Here is a 22,623-nt window from a genome sequence, read left to right on the forward strand (position 1 = left end):
AAATATAATAAATCGAGAGTTTTTAGTAAAATTTAGAAACATTTTCATCGTGTAATTTAGATATTCTATAAATCAGTCGAGATTCTGCCATATTTGTAGTAAAATGATTTCCGTTGTATAAAATATTCAAAGATTCTTTCATTTGGTTGTAGAGATTTATACTATTTGGAGCTCCATATCTTAATAAAATTTCCATTTCTGGGTAATCAATTTCAAGTTCTTTCAATCTTTTCGGTATTTCTCTCTTTTGAGCTCTGATAACGTAATAAGGATATTCCCACATGTGATTCTTCTTAATTAATACAAAAACATGGTGTTTTTTCTTATCAAAATCTTTACAAACAAGGTCTGGTTTCATTAAGTCAATTTTTACACTTTGTTTTGCGATTATTTCCGTTTTTATTTCATCTTTAATTTGCAAGTGTTTAACTTCGTCCTCTAAATATTTAATCTTGTTTTACAAGTTTGTACTCACCAAATTTACGAATACTTGGCAAAACTTCTTTTGTAACCCACTTTTTAAAACAATTTCGATTCTGGCTTATTAGATCTCAAAATTAAAGAATATAAACCAGATTCATTAACGAAAATAGTATGTTTTTGAATATTTTCTCGGGGTCTATGGGATAGACTCCTGTAATTTATACATTCAAAAGTTGTTTTATCGTCATTATCGACATTATTTTATGATAGCTTGCCTCGTGTTTTCATATTCTAAAATTTCTGCAACATCTTTTGCTTTGAACCAAATTTCGTTATTTTCGTCAACAATCGTAAAAATTTCTGTATTATTGAATTTGAGTTGATTATTTATTAGATCTACAACTGTCACCATTTAGATAGAAAAGAAATTTAACTAGTAATTTTTATTTTGAGTGTAAAGTCCAGATTCATTGATAAAAAACAGTGTTTTTTTTTTAAAGTTTGAAGGTAAGAACGATTCGTTCCCCCCTTGATTCATCATTCTTTCGACAATCTTAAATATATTGTTGTTTTAACTCTCATTATTTAATAAATTTCCCTCAGAGTCTTGAATAGTCAGAACGATTTTTTGAATTCTTTTAATATTTTTTCTAATTGGAATATAATCGATTTCATTCGGTTTTTCACTGATTTTTGATCCATAAGCAACATTTGGGAAAAAAGTGTACAAAATTTCAGATTCTTTGTGTAAATGTTCGGTATGATTTTCAAAACTAGGTTCAACGAGATTGCAGTGCACTTCAATTACATCGAACGGTCTAAATTTTGGCGTTTTATTTCCTAAATATACCTGATTTGGCTCAATAGTTTCTTGAACAAACCCTAATAAATCTACAATAATTGCTGAAAACATTATTCTTACTGGTGATTTTTATTTGAATTTTATTAGAGAGATAATTTTTTTGCATTTCAAACTTGTTTTCGTCAAAGTTTAAAGATTTATCTGATTGTTTGAATGTTTTCAGATAATTTTTAAGGGAATTTTTTATTTGATCGAAGGTATAATATCCTTTGTTTAAACCATAATATTTTGTTATGTTCTTCTCACTAAATCCTATACAATAAGGAGAACTTTCACTAATATTTATTACAAAATTGTCAGAATAAAAACCGCTTAAACCGATAAAATAATTTGATTCTTCCTCTAAGTGTATAGGATGTTCCAAGTTTAAAACTAATTTAGAGCTTTCTGAAGTCAACTTGAACAGCTTCATTTTAGCTATTTAAATGGAGAAATTTTTTAAAGCAAAAAGATCAGATAAAACTTCAAACGTTTGAAGAAAATAAGAAAGATCAACCAATCAGATTGTTAATTGTTGGTTCAAGTGGATGTGGAAAAACAACTTTATTATTGAATTTTATCTACAATAGGTTGATTCCTTATTCCAATTTGTATGTTTTTAGTAAATCTTTAGAACAGGACGCTTATAAAAAATTACAAGAAAGATTTGAAAACATTGAGAAGAACTTAAGTAAGAAAATATCATATTTTTATAATGCTTTCCGAGGACATAGTTCCATTAAGCGAATGTAAACCGAATTCTTTAATCGTTTTTGATGATTGTATTTTGGAAAATCAAGACGTTATCAAGGAATATTTCGTAATGTCTCGTCACAAAAATATATCCTGTATCTATCTTTCTCAATGCTTTTCAAAGGTTGATAAAACAAGTTATAAGAAATAACCTGAATATGTTGTGTATTTTTAAGCAAGATGATCACTATTCGAGAAAGATTTATAACAATTATATGGGATCTGATATGAGTTTTAACCACTTTAATGAATTATGTGATAAAATTTGGAAAGAAGACTATGGATTTTTAACTATTAATCTAACTTTGAAGCCTAAAAATGGAAAATATTTGAATAAATTTTCTAACATAAATGCTGCTCAGTGGTCTGACAAATCTACTTGATAAAATATTTGTTACAACTATTTTTATATTATCTTTAATTTTTATTTACATTATGAAAATAACAGAAAAACGGTAAATCTGTTCACGTTCATGTTTCACGTTCGTGTTTACGGTTCACGTTCGTGTTTCACGGTTCGTGTTCACGTTTTTACGTTCCACGGTCATGTTTTACGTTTCGTGTTCACGGTTTACGTTTCGTGTTCACGTTTTTACGTTCCACGTTCACGTTTTACGTTTCGTGTTCACGTTTTTACGTTCCACGTTCATGTTTTCATGTTCCACGTTTCAAAATTTTTCTAATTAAATGGTGAACGTAACTTCTGAAGAAGCGAAAAAACTTGATCAAATCGAAAAGAAATTAATCAAAGAATTTAAAGAACAGATTCGAATTGATGAAAAAGAACAAGAATTTATTCAAAAAATTAATGAACCTGTAACTTCTGCAATTAAAAATGTTGAAGGTAAAATTGAAAACGTTTTAAGCGATAATCAAAATTTGATGAATTTGGTTCCAGTTGTACGACAATTTGCTGATATTTCGATACCAGAATCTGAGTTTGAATTGCCAAAATTACCATCGTCAACACCATTTAGACCTAGAATCATTGAAGAATCTACAATAGTTGAACCAATAAGTCCTGGAACGACGGATATAATAATTGGTGAAATTGGTAGAAAATTCCTTCCTAGAGCGAAGGATGATAAATTTGGTTTGTATTGGGATAGAAAAAAGAAAAGTTTTATGATTGGAAATTTGCCCGAAAAAATGTACGAAGGTACTCAGGGTTTATGGAGATTATTAACAGGCACTGATGTTCCAAAAGACGGTTTATATTCTGAAGAAGACTTGAAAAAGTATACTGAAATTTTATGGAAATCTGATTCAATTTACAAAAATAATGATCCATCAACTAAGAAACCAAAGTCAAGTAAAGGTAAAAAATATCTCAATTTGATTAAACCAATTTGGGAAAAACGAATCGAAGGATCTGGTATAAGAAAATACAGTGATAATAAGATTGAGTACAGATATATCGACGATTTGACAAAACTCGATGGAATTATTAATTATATTTATGCTCAAGAAAAGGCTGGAAACAACAATTTTTTGAACGAAAAGAAAGCGATTAAAGATTTTATTTCGAACAAATTTGATGAAATGATTGAAAAACCTGATGGAATTAAATATTTAAAACGAGTTTTGCCGGCAATAAGTTCATCTATGATTGAGGGTAGTGGACTTTTGAATGATTTTATCAACAATTTACCTTTTGAATTACACGTACCAACTTATCAGTATCTGGGGCCCGGCACAAAACTCGAAAAAAGACTAAAAAGAGGAGATACTGGTATAAATAAATTAGATCAAGCTGCTATGGAACACGATATTTTTTATGCAAAACATAGAGACACAAATTCCAGACATATCGCAGATAAAGTTTTGCAAGATAAGGCAATGGATAGATTTTTATCAAAAGATGCTAGTTTAGGTGAAAGATTTTGTTGCGCTTCCAACAGCTGGAGCAATGTTTTTGAAGAGAAAACTAGGAATGGGAATCGAAGAGAACTTGAAATTTTAACTATATAAATGGAGGTGAACGTAAACTTCAGCAAAAATCAGAAAGAAAAAATAAAATCCGCTTTTAAGAAGAAAATACCCGTTAGTATTCAATTTAAAATAGATCAACTAAAAAATGGCGAAGATAAGATATTTTTAACAAATAGACAATACAATAAACTCGAAAAACATAAGAAAAACAATAAAGGAACCAGAATAGAATTTTCTTATAATCAGTTGAAAGAACTTAAAAATGGTGGACTTTTGAAAGATTTATTAGATTTTGGAGAAAATATTCCAGTTGTTAAAAATGTTGTTCCTTATGTTCGTAAAGCTGCTCCAATCGTTAAAAAAGATGTGATTCCTATTGTTCGAAACATTTTAAATTGGTTAGATAAAGAGTTGGAAGATGTTACAGGATCTGGATTAGATGAGAAAACTTTGAATTACGTGAAATCAAACATTAAAAAAAATTTGAAATCAAACCTTTAACATTCGGGGAATTGGAAGAAATCTGCAAAAATATTAAACATTTTAGAGGAATCTTCATGAGAGATACATTACCTGAAAAAGTTAAGAAATTTGAATGTGGAATTGTGAATTTAGACTCGATTATGGGAAGTGGAACGCATTGGATTTGTTATTATAAAAATGATAAGAATGCATGTTATTTTGATTCGTATGGAAGAATTGAGGACAAACCACCTATAGAATTGATTAAATATTTGAAAAAATCAAGCGTCTACTACAATGATTCTCAGATTCAAGACTATAAAGATCCCCCAATTTGTGGTCATTTATGTGTTTTTGTTTTGAATGAAACTGAGTACTGGTAAAGATTTTAAAGAAGTTGTTAACAAATTATTACTTAATAAATATGGATTCACAAAGTATTTTTGACGTATTTGGAACACAAATTATTCAAAATGTAGATAATAGTTTGAATTTTGATAGTTTGAGAAATGAGTTTGATAACAAGTTAGAAAATTTATTACAAAACCTTCCAGATTCAGATATGTTTGCTGTCGAGATTGAAGATTTTAAAGCAGAATATGATAACAAACTTGCAAATTTCATGAGTTCAAATGAAGTTGCTGATAAAATAAAAACATTGGAAAAAGAAGTTGATGATGGTGTAAAAAAATTATTTACCAATTTAATGTCTCATATCGAAAAAGCTGATAAAATTACTGAAGCGATCAAAGTTGAAAAGAATTATGTTAGTTTGGCTAATAAAAAAAGAATTGTCGGTGTTCGACCTGGTATTGACAAACATGATGTTGTTGTTAAAGAACAAATTTTTAAAACCTCTAAAATTATCAGAAAACATCGATATTGTTGATTTACATGATCCGAATGTTAAAAATGCCTTAGATTTTAAAGGAAAAAGAATTAGCAGTGTTAGTAAAGGAATTAATCCATTTGATGTTGTTGTAATGATTCAATTAGAAGATCCTATTAAAATGTTTAATGAACTAAAACAAAATTATGAGAATCATAAACAGCATGTTAAAGATTTTACAACAGAAGTCTATGACAAGTTAGAAGCCAGAAATAGAAGATCAGTAGACGATGTTGGTGAATTACTTGATAAAGTAAATAAACTAGAAGAAAACTTTAATACATATAAAAATAATGTTAATGAATTAGTTGGTGTAACAATTAACAAAATTCTGGAAAATTTTGATACACATTTCAATGAGAAAATAAACTTTTTTGAAAATTTTGGTACACGTTTCAATGAGAAAGTAACACATAATAATGAATTACTTAAAAGAATAGATAATCAATACTCTTTATATCTCGATAAAGTAAATAAACTAGAAGAAAACTTTAATACATTTAAAGAAGATGTTAATAAAACTTTTGAAAATATTGATAACAGATTTAATGGATTAGGCGGCTATGATGACTAATTTTCCTTATATAAATGGCGCTCATATACTGTGTGAGGTGTAAGGCAAAAACTGAAACAAATGATATAAAATACTATGCAAACATCAATGGAGTTAAGAGAATATCTGGAAAATGTGCTGAATGTAACGCAAAAAAGAGCCAATTTATAAAAACTTGATTTTGAAATTTTTTCTTAATAAATAGAGATGGCGGGACATTACAGTGCTTTCGATCTTTTTATCATGCAACACGAAAGAGATTTGAAAAAAGAACATTGGGATGACATTTCTCAAAAATATGAATTATCCGAAGATATGATGAGATTATACGTAAACAAATTGAATTGGTATAACATTGAAAAATATCAAACTCTGTCCCCAGAGTTCATTCAAGAAAATATACATTATCAATTAAAAGATCATATGTCTGTTCTTTGTCTCTATCAACACTTGAGTATAAAGTTTTTGGATGAAAATAAAGATACAGTTGATTGGAACAATATTATAGATAGCGGTTACTATCCTGTGCAAATTTTATTGAAATATGTGACCGAGATCGCAAAATTTAAGGAAGAGAATCCTGAATATGACGAAGTAGATCATTAAAAATGACTCTAATCTTTTTAATTATTTTACTAAAATTTATATCTTTTTCTTATAAAAACGTACATTAGATCGATGAAAAAATGATACATGATGTTTAAAATTTCTAAATTTTCTCTTATTAAATGGCGGACTACAGAAAATATGCTAGTGATATTGAAAGGGCGGAGTTTAAAAATTTCTATCCAATTAGTAAACAACATTTGAATGAACCGAATAAAAGAACTGAGTTTAATATTGATTTTGGAGATAACTTTTGCTCGTCTAACTTCCAGTTTTATATTTCTGGAACTTTAACAAAACAAGATGGTCAAGCATATCTTGGAACTGATAATGTTAGATTAATCGATAATTTTATACCGTTTTTATTTTCTAAGATTGAAGTAAGAAAACACAATAAATTGATAGAAGAAGTCGAAAACTGTGGCCAATTAAGCACAATTAAAGGAACTATTTCGTATTCAAAAAGTGATGTTATTTCTCAAACTTCTAATGGCTTTGAATCAGATTTTAAATTTGGTGTTTTTGAAGCAGCTGGAAATTTATCTCATTTTGGATTAGGATTTTTTGAAAATGTTACTATTCCGATCTATAAAGGAGGATTTTATCTAAGTTTTATAAGAGCAGAAGACGATGATGTGATTCTGAAGACTGCAACTGGAAATGTTATGCCTGTTGATGGAAAAATAACAATTACAGATTTTTTTATTAGAGTTCCAATGATTGATTATAAAATCACGAGTAAAATAAGGTTGATTGATGAAATTACAAAAAGTCAAAACATTATGTTTAATTTTCTAGATTGGCAATGTATTGAACAAAAAGGTATTTCCGGAACAACTTATTCGTTCGATATCACAAATATTTATAGAAATATCTTCAATCCCAAGTTCGTTATCATAGGTTTTCAAACAGATAGACAGAATAATCAAGAAAAAAATCCTTCAAAGTTTGATAGTTTGGATGTAAAAAATATCAGAGTAAAATTGAACGGTTCTTATTATCCAGATGAATTACAAAATTTAAAACATTTCCGGAGGTCTTTTCAGATGTATCAAGATTTTAAGAAAGTTTACTGTAATAATAAGGAAATGTATTACAATCCTAAAGAATTTTTAGCGAATAGACCTATTTATGTCATTGATACAACAAAGAGTTTGACAAATATTTCTGGTTCAAAGAACGATATAATTATCAATATGGATTTTCAAAAAGCTGTTACAAACGCGATTTGTTATGTTGTTGTTGTCTCTGAGAAATTTTTAGCCTATGATGTGATTAAGAACGATATTAGAGAAATTCAGTAGTTAATGATGTTCATATTATTCTCTTTCATTCCTTCTAATATTTCAAAAATATACTCTTTCGCCACTGAAAAATCCCGATTTCTCCCGTAATAATCTTTATAATCGTACACATAATATCCTAAATAGTTGTACAATAGAATGAAATTATTTCTATTTATCTCTGTTGTAGAAATGTAAACACAAACATTTGCGCTGAAAAATTTATATCTCGGCAGACTTAGTTCCATAATCTCCATTTATAAAAAAATCTTTTTGTTTAAATGGAAGAGTATAATGCCAACTGTTACAAGTGTTATAATAGAGGAGAAATTATTGATAAAAAATATTTAGTTTGTAGAGATTGTAATTTAATTTTGTATGAAAGACCTAAACCTAAGAAATTTCGAAATAAACTAACACATTTGAATAATCTGCTTACAAAATTGCAATATGGAGACAAGAAGCAAACAAAATTTGTTACAGAATTTAGAAAACAGAATAAAAATTTTTACTTATCTCTTGGAACCATTGACAAAATTATTTTCCTTTTCAAAGAATACATTAGGTTTGTAGGTATCGATACACACGTTTATTATGAAAAGATATTACCTGTATTTTTTCATTATCTGGATGTTGAATTTGTCTACGATTTTAAGCCAGAAATCCTCGATGATTTTATAGTACATTTGGAGAAAGTAAATGAAGAACCTCGTCAAACAATGAAGATGTTGGCAATTCCCTCGACTTCTCGAGTGATTGTTAGCAAATTTCATTTTTTCCGTCTTTGAATTTTTTCTATTTAAATGGAGTTCTTGAAAGAGCTAAATGATATTGGTGAATGCAAGTTTAAAGAATATAAGAAGTTGAATGAATTAGAAGAAAAAAAGAAGTACAAAATCATGAATTTGGAGAAAATGAAAGATAAATTCGGGTTTACAATAATTGCCGAGTTGGAAGATTGTAAAGTACACTTACCGAACAGATTTTTGACTGTTTTGGATGAGAAAAAGATTAAAGAATTAAACAAAAATGAAAAATTACACTTGGTTGTTACTGGAAAGAAGACTATTAAAGATAAAGAAATTATAACAATTAACTTTGTAGAATAAAGTCTTAACTCTAAAACTTGCAGTCCCTCCCCACGTCATAGTACTGTTTTGATAACCATAGTTGGTGTCTTTCTTCATAGGAATCACATGGAATATTATCTACAGTAATACGTTTTGTTTCACACAAAATGTGGCTATATTCTATAAGAAAAATTCTATAATGCTCTTTAATGAATTGTGTTGATAAATCTTGATACTCACAAAAATTCCTAAGAAATTCATCAATTAAGTCTTGATTATCTTGAAAGGACGTATAATATGGGAAAAATGTCATAAAAAAACGATGAAAACTCTCTGTTTGTTTATTTTTTACTTTCTTTTCAATATCTTTCGTAATTATATTAAATATGTAATCCCTTACTTTTTTAGTTTTTTGCCGATAGTAAAACACTCCATTAGACGTTTTTTCTGCAAAAGACTTTACAAGTTCTTTGAATTCTGTATCATTTAAGGAAAGTATCGAAGACGGTATCAACTGTTGTTGAAAATAAACCGGCAATTCACTGAATTCATCTTTGTTGCACTGTTTTAATGCTAGAAATTGTAGAGACTTTGGTGAGTTCATGTTGTTTATTTAGTAGAAAAGTTTTTTATTAAAGTACAGTATGTTTTTAGTAAAAATGTTTTAAATTGATTAAATTTTATTAAGATTTCGAAGATTTTTCCTTTATTCGTAGCAGATTTGACAACATTTTACAAAGCACAGCTCAAGAAAGTAGAAGCTCAGATTCGGTTAATTTTTCATTCCTCAGGAGTAGATAGTAATGAACCGATTCTGGATCGCTTTTGGAGACGAACGACTGTAGATTCGGTTAATTTTTCATTGAGATTTGCTGTGTTATTTCTCAGCTTCCTTTATGGTACATTGAACAGTATTTTACATTGCTTTTCGGTCGGCTCCGAAAGTGCGCTAGGACCGCCATATTATTATCTACTATCGTCTATAGCTCAATTCTTTCTAGAGATATCGTGCGGATAGTTAGGCTACACTGGCACTCAACCAAACCCCTTGGAGGGAAATATATCATCATTGAACTCAATCTTGTCTATGCAGAAATGAGGTTATGTAAATATCGTCTATAACTCAATTCTTTCTAGAGATATCGTGCGGATAGTTAGGCTACACTGGCACTCAACCAAACCCCTTGGAGGGAAATATATCATCATTGAACTCAATCTTGTCTATGCAGAAATGAGGTTATGTAAATATCGTCTATAGCTCAATTCTTTCTAGAGATATCTTGCAGATAGTTAGGCTACACTGGCACTCAACCAAACCCCTTGGAGGGAAATATATCATCATTGAACTCAATCTTGTCTATGCAGAAATGAGGTTATGTAAAGATCGTCTATAGCTCAATTCTTTCTAGAGATATCTTGCAGATAGTTAGGCTACACTGGCACTCAACCAAACCCTTGCAGGGAAATATATCATCATTGAACTCAATCTTGTCTATGCAGAAATGAGGTTATGTAAAGATCGTCTATAGCTCAATTCTTTCTAGAGATATCGTGCGGATAGTTAGGCTACCCTGGCACTCAACCAAACCCCTTGGAGGGAAATATATCATCATTGAACTCAATCTTGTCTATGCAGAAATGAGGTTATGTAAAGATCGTCTATAGCTCAATTCTTTCTAGAGATATCTTGCAGATAGTTAGGCTACATTGGCACTCAACCAAACCCCTTGGAGGGAAATATATCATCATTGAACTCAATCTTGTCTATGCAGAAATGAGGTTATGTAAAGATCGTCTATAGCTCAATTCTTTCTAGAGATATCTTGCAGATAGTTAGGCTACACTGGTGTTCATCTAAATTCCATGGAGGGATATATACCTCCATCAAATTCTTTGTTATCTATATAGAAATGAAGTGTCATGCAAAGTATGGTACTTTGTTATTATTCGGGGGCAACTATTTTTGAAAGAGTTTTCTCATCAGGGACTTAAAATAACTATATGATGAGAAATAACAGACTTTATTTGATTGACTGTAAAAATTACAAATGTCATTATAACAATCAGTTCGTTTTCTACCTCCCATAAGTAACCAATGCCTTACGAGTCTCCAGTACACACCGAACAGTATCAGCTGAGGCAGCACAAGTATTGAAGGAATTGCACCCATCGACCTACAAGCTGAAGAACGAAATAGGAATTATAAGAACCATAATAGGCAAGGAAACAGAGATGATCTTTTCAGCGCATGGCAGGAAAGATGGCAAGGGAATACTGCAGGAACAGCGCACAGGACACAAACTCTCATCAAGGACACAAGAAGTTGGACAGAGAGAAAGCATGGAGAAATCGACTTTTACATGACTCCGTTTTACTACATGGCAGCTATCTGAAGAGATTTCACCTGATAGATGACGATGGTTGCTGGTACTGTGGAGAGGTGCACTCAGTATACCACACCTTCTTCCTATGCCAACGATGGGAGGAAGAATGGGAGCACTTGAAGAACATGACTTCAAATCATCAACTAGCCCCAGACAGTATTGTGCTCCATACGTTGAATATATTTTTGTAAAGTATCAAATGTAGTTAATTGCATTAATTTGTTTACTAGTACTTGGTTTCAGTGTGGTTAAGGAGGTCTAGAGGTCCACATTTACCTAGACTCTAGAGAAATAGTAAAATTTGTTACTTTTACTTTGATGTAAAATATTTTGAATAAATAAAACACTGTTTATAATATGTGATGCGGAAAGCGAAAAGGACCCTTATGTTGGAAATTTTCAAATCAAATCTGTTTTATTGCTGAGATAATAATTACATCGTATGGCAAACGTCAATTAATAATGATATCCTAAAATTTCAGTCATTCATGCTATAATTTACATACAGACATACAATCTTTACAATCACACCTCTTTCATTCATCGCCAATGCAACCCACTTTGAACAGCGGGGTCAGTCTTCTAGTTAGGCAGCCTCCCAGTTGAAAGCCAAAAACTCATTATAAAATGCTTGAGACACCAAGAAGTGTTTTAGGCGAGTCTTAAATGCCTTTGGTGTTGGAGCATCTTTGATTGAATTGGGCAGTCTGTTGCAGAAAAAGTAAAATAAAAAGCAGTAAAATTCTAAATTGAGTTATTGTTATATCCCAGTACAGCATAAAATTCTGAATATTTTGACACTAAATGTACTTTGATACAATGAAATTTGACAAAGTTATGGCAAGTTGTTATACAAACATTCGGAAACTAGGTTATTAAGAAAAACTCATTTAAAAGTTCAATCTTTTACAAAATCTTTAATTTCCATATTTAAGAGCTCAGACACACAAATTATTTTTTTATACTTTATAGAATAAGGAAAATAAAACTTACTTAATCCAACGAAATAAAGTTGAAAAAATACTTAACTTTAAGACAATTACAATGTTTTGGCAAATTTACTCTTATATTGCTTAGACTGAGCGCTTCCGCTTGTTGCGTCTGGCTTTTGTAGTCAGTCTTCTTCACTTGTGCTGCATTTTCTGCCGGCCCATTTGGATTCCCTTCCTCTTCTTGACTGGCATTGTCAGGAACTTCTGGGCAAATAATATACTGAAACTGTTCTTCGCAATACTGACGGATATTTTTGAAAAGGTATTGTTTCCTCTGCAGAGTCAATCCATTTGGGAAACCTTCCAGTGTACGAAGTTCTGTCTCATCAGTTGTAGTTGGAAATATATTGTGTACAACAAATATTTCCATCAAGAGTAGTTTTGCAATTCACTACTCCTTTCTTTGAATTTAGAAATTCAAAGTGATTGTAACTTGTTAAACGAGGGACTTTCTTACATCCTTACTCTGCAAGAAAACTTAACCAGTCAAGTATCGGGACATGAGACACACCAGCTTTATTACAAAGAGACACAGCTGAATTAAACTTTGATATTGGCGTTGACTGTTCAATGGTTTCAGTTAAATCACTCACTGAAGATACATGACATGTTCTGAACCTTTTCTTCAGAAGGCCAAATCCCCAGTGGCAAGAAAATTTGGTGTGTCCAACTGGCATGACTGACAGAACAATATTCTTATTCATATCATGAAAAACTCTCCAGGTTAGGTAACCTATCATTATATTGTTTTTATTTCGTCCCACACAATTGTCTGCGTGAACATACATTGTATCCTTACCATGGCTGAATTTACTAAGGTTGTCATGAAAAAGGTGCAAGGACCTGGTTGCATCGGGACACTTGGAATATGGACTTCCTGTACCATATCAAAACTGTAGTGCACTACTTTCTTAAGAGCAGCACTATTAGGTTCACATCTTAGATTCACATCTGTCTCAAAACTACCACGTGACTCTTTAATAGTTTTTGTGGTAAAACCCTCTTTCTTGCGACACAAGTTCAAGGTGACTACTCATTTTTTGCAAGTTCTGCATTTTCTCTTGAACTGTTGCTCGTACCATTTGTGCACCTGATGTGTATTGTTTTCTACACGCCTCACATATATCAGATCTTGGTTTCATCACAACAATGTATCCACAGGCCTCCCTCCAAATATTTTAAAAAAATTCTGTAGGAAACTGGATTTTCATTCATATCATTGGTAAAAGACGCAGTGTATTTGTCGTAAACAGAACTTTTAGTTTCATTGGAAGGCAACAACTGGAGATTAGCATTAAACAGTGCTTGCTCTACAAAGCAACAAAATTGCATTCTGTTCTGAAAAATTTTGGAGAAATTGGACAACAAATTGTGCTGACTGAAAACTCGTAACGTTTTTTGCTACTTTTCCAGCATTGCCATGTTTTTTTTCCCCTTTGGGGCGGCCTATTGCCATGCACTTAAGCCTCAAGGGCTTTTTGTGCACCCCGGAAAAACACCATGAGGCCCACCAGTCTACATACAATGCCAGGTCACGATACATTTTAGTTAGACGCTTCATTCGTTTTTCTTTAACATTTTGAGCAAACTTAAAAGTATTTTTACATACTTCCTCCCCTTTTTGCCCGTTTTCGTTCAGTTTGCTTATGTTTTGATCGCGCAGTTTCACTGGAATATATATAATGCTAGAGAGCGAAGCTGACTTTAAAATAACCTGTTCAAGTTTGTTTACGTGAGATTCATACAAATCTAGTTCTGCAAATTCTTGGCGTATTATTACTATATATATATATATACTAGCAAAATCTCAACTTGACCTTATCTATAGAATCTGTTTGGAACCCAAATGTTAATTTTAATATTCTAACAACTGTGAATGTAAACAAAATTTCGAATTAAAAACATAGTTTTTCACATATTTCCCTGATTAGGCTACAAGATTTTTAGCTCTGTTTCTTAGCGAGCACAAATATACTTTTGGATATTTCCTAATGAATCAGTCAAAGGCATTTAGCTTTTATGTATATAGATAACATGAAAATAGACAATGAAAATGTTAAAATTTTTGGATTGATATAGGCCTCTTGGTTTTGTAAAGAACATTATTCAGTATCGCCGGTTCATATACTAACTCTATATAATAACACAGTAACAAATCTTTTAAGATATATCATATAAATTGTCTTAACATTAGCAATGTAATAGTAATAATAGCTGTGTCCATAGAACTATTAAAATTTTTTTAATAGATGAAATGGTTGTTTTTAGTGCATTATTTCAATAAATTTTCCGGAGATGTGTCCCTGGATTTTTCTTTATCTGGGGATTATTCCATACTCAAAGGACCTCCGGCAGATCCCTCAAACACAATTTTTTTCTTCATTACTGCTTGGTTTATTACCGTCGTTTGTATTATAGTTCTAAGGTCCTTGAGAGGAATGTATAAAAGTGATTGTCATTTTTTGTTTGTAGTTGTGAAAGCTTTAGGTTTTTTTTATCTGGAACGATTTTAAAGAAATTAACCTAACCTCAAAGTTTTTAGATACAAATATCTCATGATAAGTTGTTCATAAGCCTATGTTATTTATTCTGGTCACACTTACACTTCTTTTCAGACCAAACAATTTACTTCATGGAACTGTAACTATTCTTCACAATATAAAATCAGTAGTTAGTTAATTTGAGCAGTAATGTAAGATTTTTGTAGTTTAGTTGAAAACGTCAAAAAGCAAGTTGAGATGTTACAAACAGCTGGTTGCAGTTGTTTGTATGGAATTAAAACAGTTAGACAGAGGAAAGAAAATTTTATTGTAGTTGGTCATAAATGGTGAATAACGGTTTGTTTCAACAAGTACATTTCTGAAAATCCCACTAATATAGGTGAATTTTTACACGTTTAAGTTAAATTGAAGTTTTATTGTAAAAAAGTTTGCTCTCAAATTTATACTTTTTTTTTAGTTTGAATTTGCTAGTTAATAAAATAAAAATGTTAAAAATATTATTTTAAGCATGTACTTTCTCATCAGACATGCTGTACAAATAATCTGGATTCTCCTTTAGGTACTTGTACGCAGATGGTTGAAAGATTACCAGTCAATGTACGGGTTCAAACTACTCGGCATCGTTACAGCTATTCATCTGATAGGCACGTCCATGCATTCAAGCTGGAAGTGGTTCTTCACACCGAAGACGAGCGAGTTCGCCGCTGTGGAGGAACCTGCGTCCCAGTGTGCTTCGGCACGGAAATGCCCCTTGTGCCTCGAGGAAAGGAGAAATGTGAGTGCCACACCTTGTGGACACCTCTTCTGTTGGTCATGTATCCTGGAGTGGCTTCAGACACAAAACCAGTGTCCTCTTTGTAGAGAAAGAGTAGAACCTTCAAGGATTGTTCCTCTTAAAAACTATCTGTGATAGATTGTTGTTATGTTGCTAATTACTTAGAAACTGGAGGTATTTATTACACTTATGGTAGGCTATTCCACCCAAGCTAAGAATTAAAATTGTGGAATTTTTCATAAAACAAGATGGTTGAAATGTATTGTAAAAGAAGTTTGTGATATTTAAAACTGGTAGAGTATTTGTTATTTTTCTAATTTTATCTTTACATCATTATTAAATAAAGCAGTTATATCTACATAAGTACTTAACCTCTTAGGTCAATGTTATGGCGTTATATGGATGCTTTATGTGGTTTGGCGTCCGTATAACATGCAGTTATGATGGCGTGAGTAAACAAAGCAGTGATATTGTCTTACTGAGATGTATTTCTAGATTATTTATGATAGTAAAATTTATTTTTGTATTTCTAAGAAAGTGTTTTATATTGTGATATGTCATCTGAAAGCTAAGATAATTTGTCAAAAACAGCTCAGGATAGTGAAATTGATTGCCGGATGAACAATTTTATTAAAAGCATTCAAAATAATACATAACAAAAATATTGTATTAGATTTATTGCAGATTTCATTATAAGAATTTGTTGAAAAAATCATGAGATCTGACCAAAATTAGCTTGGTAAAATATTGAGGCTTTGCTATACCTTTGAGTGTTCATACTAATTTTGTCCAAAAATGTCCTGCTGTAGCAGATGCTACCCTTGCCCTATGTTAAAGGGTTAAATGCCTAATGAAAATGTTGACTGGAAAATTGGATCTGTGAACGGTTTCATATTCTTGGCAGTACTACCTCAGATGATAAACTTTGTTAAAGTCAAACTATTAATTGTTAATGTATTTTTATATTTTATTATTGTTCTTATTAAATAAATATACTTGATGAAACTTGTGTTACTGGGTTCTTAAAATGTCTATTGTACTTTATTGCTTTAAGTATATTTAGATAGAAAACTTGATACACTTAAGAACACATTCTTGAAAGCACTCATTGGTAGAATAATGAATTTTGATGTTTTAACGTTTTTTTATATGAGTTTTTCAATGTTTTTTAAAGTAGTAGAAATGTAGGTAAGTTTGATTACAAATTGATTATGGCGTTTGTGAGTTACATTATTTTTGATAACTGCCCAGTTTGATTCACGTCAAGTCTAAAAACAGATTTTGCTGGTTTGGTGTAGAATTCCAACGATTGTGAAAAACACTGAAAATTGCACTAAACCATTGATCATTAGTCTACTTTTCTCCAAACCAGATACTGATTCTTTATATTATCACATTTTGAATCATTGGCTACAATGCATATAAATGTATACAATGCTTATCTAAGCTTTACTAATCTAAGCATTGCTTTTTTTCTGTACATTTTCATAAAAACAACAAAATCATAGAAACATGTATTATATGTTTTATCAGTTTGGGTCATTAGAGCTTAACATTTATTGTAATTTCTAAGTAAGTTCTTTCAAAATGTGTACTTTGGTTACCACATACTATAAGTAATTACCGCTAATCTGAATTCTTTCCTGTTGGTGAATTATATAAATATGTAATTTATACCAACAGCCCCCAATCGTCTTTTCTGTATAGTGTCTTTGTCTGTCTTTCCAAGTATAGTGCAACATCGTTAAGTCGGACCTCCTTTTGTCGGGTCTCTGGGTAACCCAGATCAGTTCAGGAAAATTGTAAATTAGGTTTTATTGTTCGCCCAGACTGAAAGCGCGGGAGGTCGGATGTTTGTTTATCAGTAGACGAGGAAGTCAATGAGTCAGCCGGAAGCACAACAACGTGGGGTGAGGGAAGGAATAGCCTACCTGCTCAGTTCAAGTTGTCACTTTACAGTTTACGTGTCCTGATTCTTTTCACTAAAATATTGTGCCAGTTCAGTTTGTGTGTGCGTTCATTTATAACGCCAGTAGCTTTTCTCTGTTATAAATGAACTGCAGATAACAACTACAACTTTTGTTGCAGTTCTGTGTTTTTAAGCAGTGGCAACAAAATGCAAAATGTTGTAACTATAGAAAAACGGCTCGGAAATTTTTGGACAAATTGATAAAGGTGAGCCATTAAAATTAATTGCATCTGATTACGGAGTTGGAACTTTACGGTCTTAGCCTGGAAGAAAAATAGAAAAACATTGGAGAGTTTTGTTTTAAAATTTTGTCTAAAGACAGTTTGGATAATAAGTGCAAAGCAAAGATAGCTAAAAATGAACCGCTGAATGAAGCATTACTCGTTTGGTTTTGTGCAGAAAGGTAAGGTGGTTTACCATTATCAGGTCCCATTGTACAGCGAAAGGTTCTTAGTTTGAATAAGTATTTGCCAGGTTTGATCCAATATTTATTACTGCCTCGAAAGGTGGAAAAAATACCATGGTATTCACCAACTTACTGTAACTGGCAAAAGCTTGTCTGGCAATGTTGAGGCAGCCGATAAATTCAAGGAAGAGTTTGAAGATTTTGTAAAAGTTGGAGAATTTATTAGCAGATTAAATTTATAATGTTGATGAGACTGGTGTATTATACTGTATGTTACTTAGAAAAAACGCTGTATATGAAAATTGATACGTTAGCAAAAGGCTTAAAAAAAGCAAGGATCACCTTACCATAATGGCTTGTAGCAATGCGTCAGGGAACCAAAATTTCCGCTAATTTTAATAGGAAAATTAAAATACTCAGAGCACTAAAGAATGTAAATCGTCAGTCATTACCAGTAATATATCGATCTCAAAAGAGTGCATAGGATGCGCAGCGTGATTGTTAAAGACTTGTTCTCAGTGTCAAAAATTATGTAAAGGAGCGTGGCTTGCCTATCAAAGCTGTGTCCTGCTTACTAACAATGCCCCTGTACACCGGTGTGCTGAATCACGTCAAAGGGAACATAAAGTTACATATTTATCACTGATTCAGCTAATGGACCATGGTGTTTTAGAACCTATCAAGTTTGTCTACAGGCAGCTCATGTTAGGCTAGTTAATTGAAGGGGAAGAACAGAGTGTGGTGGACATTCTGAAAACATGTAATGTCAAAACAGTTTTATGCATGGTCTCCGAGTAATTGAAAGTTGCTAGAAGCACACTCCTAAAGTCTTGGAACATTGATGTATGTTGAGACGTTGACATTAATGATATTGAAAGTTTGCCAGAAGCTGATAATGATGGAGGCTATGATACTCTTACTAAGTACTTGTATTGCGACTTGTTGTGATAAAGATGCCGATAACAGGGAGTATACTGATGAAGAAAACACTGAAAATATCGCAGTTATAAATCATGCAGAAACAGCATCACAAATTCACAAAATTCTTTCAGAACAATTAAATTGTATATAGCATACGGTATTATACTTTATCGTTATGTTTAAATGTGTTTCCGCAATAAACTTATATTGTATTTTCTGTAAAAGTTTTTCTTTATTTTTTAAACATTGCCTGTTTAACCGGATTTTTCGTTATGTCTGATTGGTCGCGGTTTTGGTAAGTTCGCTTTGACGAGGTTGCATTATATTCGTTAGAACATACCTTTAGGGAATCAACTGAAATTCAGCAATAGAGCAAACTTTTTAAATTATGCCAATAAATGAGGAACATAATGTAAGTCCTTAAACCTTGTTTTTTAGTATTTGTGGCGCTAAAACAAGTTTAATATATGATGGCATTTTATTGCCTAAAAGGTAACTAAAGTTCTCCGTGTACTTCAGTTGTAAAAACTACAACTAAGTTTCGTGATCATGAGAAGGAAAAAGGATTATTCCGGATATTGGACATCATTCAGTAATACAATATTGATATTGTATCACTCAAAGATGGAAAATATCCAGAATAATCTTAATTTCTTCACAATCCTTCCATCGTCAAAAACAAACTTTAAACAAAAAACTATGATCATGTCATAAAAAATAAAAGATACAAGCTGAATTTCTTTTTCGAGTAGATATTGTTACGGAGTGATTGGGCTAGAACAGTGCACATAAGTCGGCTACCGCAATGGAACTATCTCAATAGTGAAAATGTTCACTTCAATGCGTGATTTTGTGTGTAAATTGGAAATGTGTGTACAGTATCATTTTAAATGCATGATGATGTGTACTACACCAAGTAATTCAGCTTGTATCTTATATTTATTGACAAACACTTATCATGACGTATCACAACGCATAACCAGGTTGTAGCTTTTACAACTGAATCAAACTGAAGATGGAATGAAGTAAAGTACTACAATATCAGTTTAGGGAGGCAGTAACCAAAAACAGTGTAATTTCAAAAACAGGGTTTTTTAATGAGAAAACATTTGAAATAACAGTTGTTGGGCCATAATCTTCTTATCTTATAAATAAAAATAAATGGCGAAATGTGTTGGTAAGCGCTAATCTCGATAACGGCTGGACCAATTCGGTTAATTCTTTTTGTAAAATGTCCATTGAAATCCCAGGAAGATTTTTAAGAAGAAAAAGTTAAGAAAGATGACCTGGAATATTTTGGAATTCAGAAAAAATTGTAGTTTTAAACGTTTCATAATTCAAATTAAACTGGCACTAAACAGCTGTTGACAGCTATAGTTCGACAAACTTTCTGAGACATCTGTTTACATTTAAATTTTATCAACAATAAGTAAACAGCGCTTGATCGGTAGTGTAATGCAGATAGTAAAAAATAAAACATTAATATATAAATTTTTTACTCCAGATTGCGCCAGTGACGAATTAAAATCATCTAATGCATTAAATACTGTTATAAAACTAACCTTAATGAACAAAGTTATGAATGTTTTCACATAAGTTACTATAAACTGGTGGGCTCCTTTGACAATATGATATTACATTTTAACATTGGCTTATGGAAAAACAGAGAAATGAATACTAACATGACTCAACGATTCATTCTTTCCTTGGCTACAGTCCAAAAAAACAAGTGTAACGCAAAGCGTTAATAACGATTATTTTGGAATGTTGCATAACCTTGATAAGGATTTCCCCCTAATACCGAAAGTACATAAGAAGTAGGTAGGACTTCCTCCTAGGTTGTAATAGGCTTTTCAGTCCTACTTATGTGTGTATTTTCTTCATCAGTACAAGGCAAACTCAATTATGTCTACACGATATTGACCAAAATAGATTTCTGAGAACTAGATAATCGAACGTATATAGTATTTTGATCGAGGCAATATGGCAAGCTAAACTGTGACATAGTAGGTAAGTGAATTTAAACGGTCTTCAACAGAAGTAGGCATTTCAGTCCTACGTAAGTATATATATTTTTACTTCGTCAGAACAACAAGGCAAACTATACTATGGTACTGGAAATATCTTAGACCTGAAATATATGACATGGACTGGAAATATACGCTTTTTGACTGAAGTAAGTTTCCGAGGAGACCTGTGTGATCCGAGATTTGTGTTTTCTTGATCGGGATGACAAGACAGATTCAGTTGTGACGTTATGAATATAATTAATTAGAACCAGAAAAGCTCCTACACGTGTCAAACATGATATAATAATTAAGTTAAACTCTGATACTATTTACCATGAACTTAAATAATATCTACCTGATGTATGCCTACTTACGTTTTAAAATTTTTATAGGACTCCCATCATATTACATCATAATTATTTTTACTAAGTAATATAAGGACTTCGGTTCTGAAGATTGCGTCCTAAGCCGCGGGTAACAGCTAGTATAAACTTAAAAATTATCACTGTAGTGTATTAAATGAAATATATCTTTAAAGAACTCAATCTACAATAAATTGAGATTAGATACATGGTGTATACATAAAAGACAGAAGGAAATAGAAAGGTTTTATGGTATATACAAAAATTACTAAAAAATGGTTGACTTCTATGATGTCTTTATTTAGTTCATGCTCCTGCTAAACAGTATATGAATCAATAATATGAATTTTATTTTTATTTATTTATTTAATTTCTAATGGAAACCCATTTTTACAATTGATTATATTATGGTAGAGATAGCGTGCTTGAACAAAATATAATAATATAAAAGAGTTAATATAAAAGTATGGAATTGGAGACCAACAAGGAATAGGAAAAGAGGAAGACCTAGGTTAAGGTGGAAAGATGGAATAGAGAAAGCCATGCAAAGAAGAAAAATTGAAGAGGATGCATGGCTATGCAAGAGACAATGGCGTATTAACTGCGACAAACGGCCAGAATAGCTGTAAAAGTCGCCATATAAATAAAAATAAATAAAAAGAGTTAACAATGTTTTTCATAAATAACAAAGATAATAATAATAACATGAGTAGGGGTAACAATATAAACTATAGACAGTAACAAGTAACAGATAATAAAGTATGAAGTAAGATAACAATAGATTAACAGTGCAATTACGATATGAGAACTGAACATATTAAAGAAAAATCAAACAGTCGAGCTTAACAACACTAGTAATAAATAACAAATGGCAATAAACAAAAATATTAAGTACAACAACAGAGAACAACAAGAACTATTAAATAAAGTTATAGGAGTATTCACATTATGTCTGTGGTGGAAAGATTATTAGTCTTAGGCACTTCTTAAAAGGCACTTCTCAGTGGTGCTGAAGAAGTCCACCTCACTGGAGACTTTGTTACCCTCCCTCCCCAGACGAGGAATACAACTCGTATTTTGTATCATATATCAATGCACCTGCATAATTCAATGAAGGTAAAGAAAAACAAGTAGATAAGCTTTAGAAATTGTAGGAAATTATTACAATTATTATAGAAGTGATGGGTGGATGGCCAACAAACTGGCTGTAGCGAAACGATGTTGGCTTTCCCCCCGGATTAATATTTTAAACCTCATGCATTTTATGCCCTTAGTTTTAGTCGCGTTTTTGAACCTCAAAAATTGTCCTCCGCCCATGAAATCGGCGTCCATTCAGTTTGTTGTTGGGAATAAATAAAAGTCTCAAAGAGCATATTAGGTGGGTTGTTGGCCCTATGTAATTTGATACTTAGTGTAAAACTGTCGGACATATTGTGATTTGTGTGCTCAAGCATTATCATGACAGAGTTGCCAATTGCAACTTTCATGCATT

General features: G+C 31.6%; 1 protein-coding gene across 1 annotated transcript in view; it reads left to right on the plus strand.

Annotated features, from left to right (window-relative positions):
• Positions 1–16,469, plus strand: part of LOC124363714 (peroxisome biogenesis factor 10-like) — a 33,121-nt gene extending 16,652 nt beyond the window's left edge. Inside the window, exon 6 of the mRNA XM_046818977.1 lies at positions 15,249–16,469. Coding sequence (XP_046674933.1) covers positions 15,249–15,599 — 351 coding nt within the window. The 3' untranslated portion in view covers positions 15,600–16,469. The remainder of the gene's footprint in view (positions 1–15,248) is intronic.
• The last annotated feature ends 6,154 nt before the right edge of the window (positions 16,470–22,623 follow it).

Source organism: Homalodisca vitripennis, chromosome 5 (assembly GCF_021130785.1).
Source record: "Homalodisca vitripennis isolate AUS2020 chromosome 5, UT_GWSS_2.1, whole genome shotgun sequence".
Lineage (NCBI taxonomy): Eukaryota > Metazoa > Arthropoda > Insecta > Hemiptera > Cicadellidae > Homalodisca > Homalodisca vitripennis.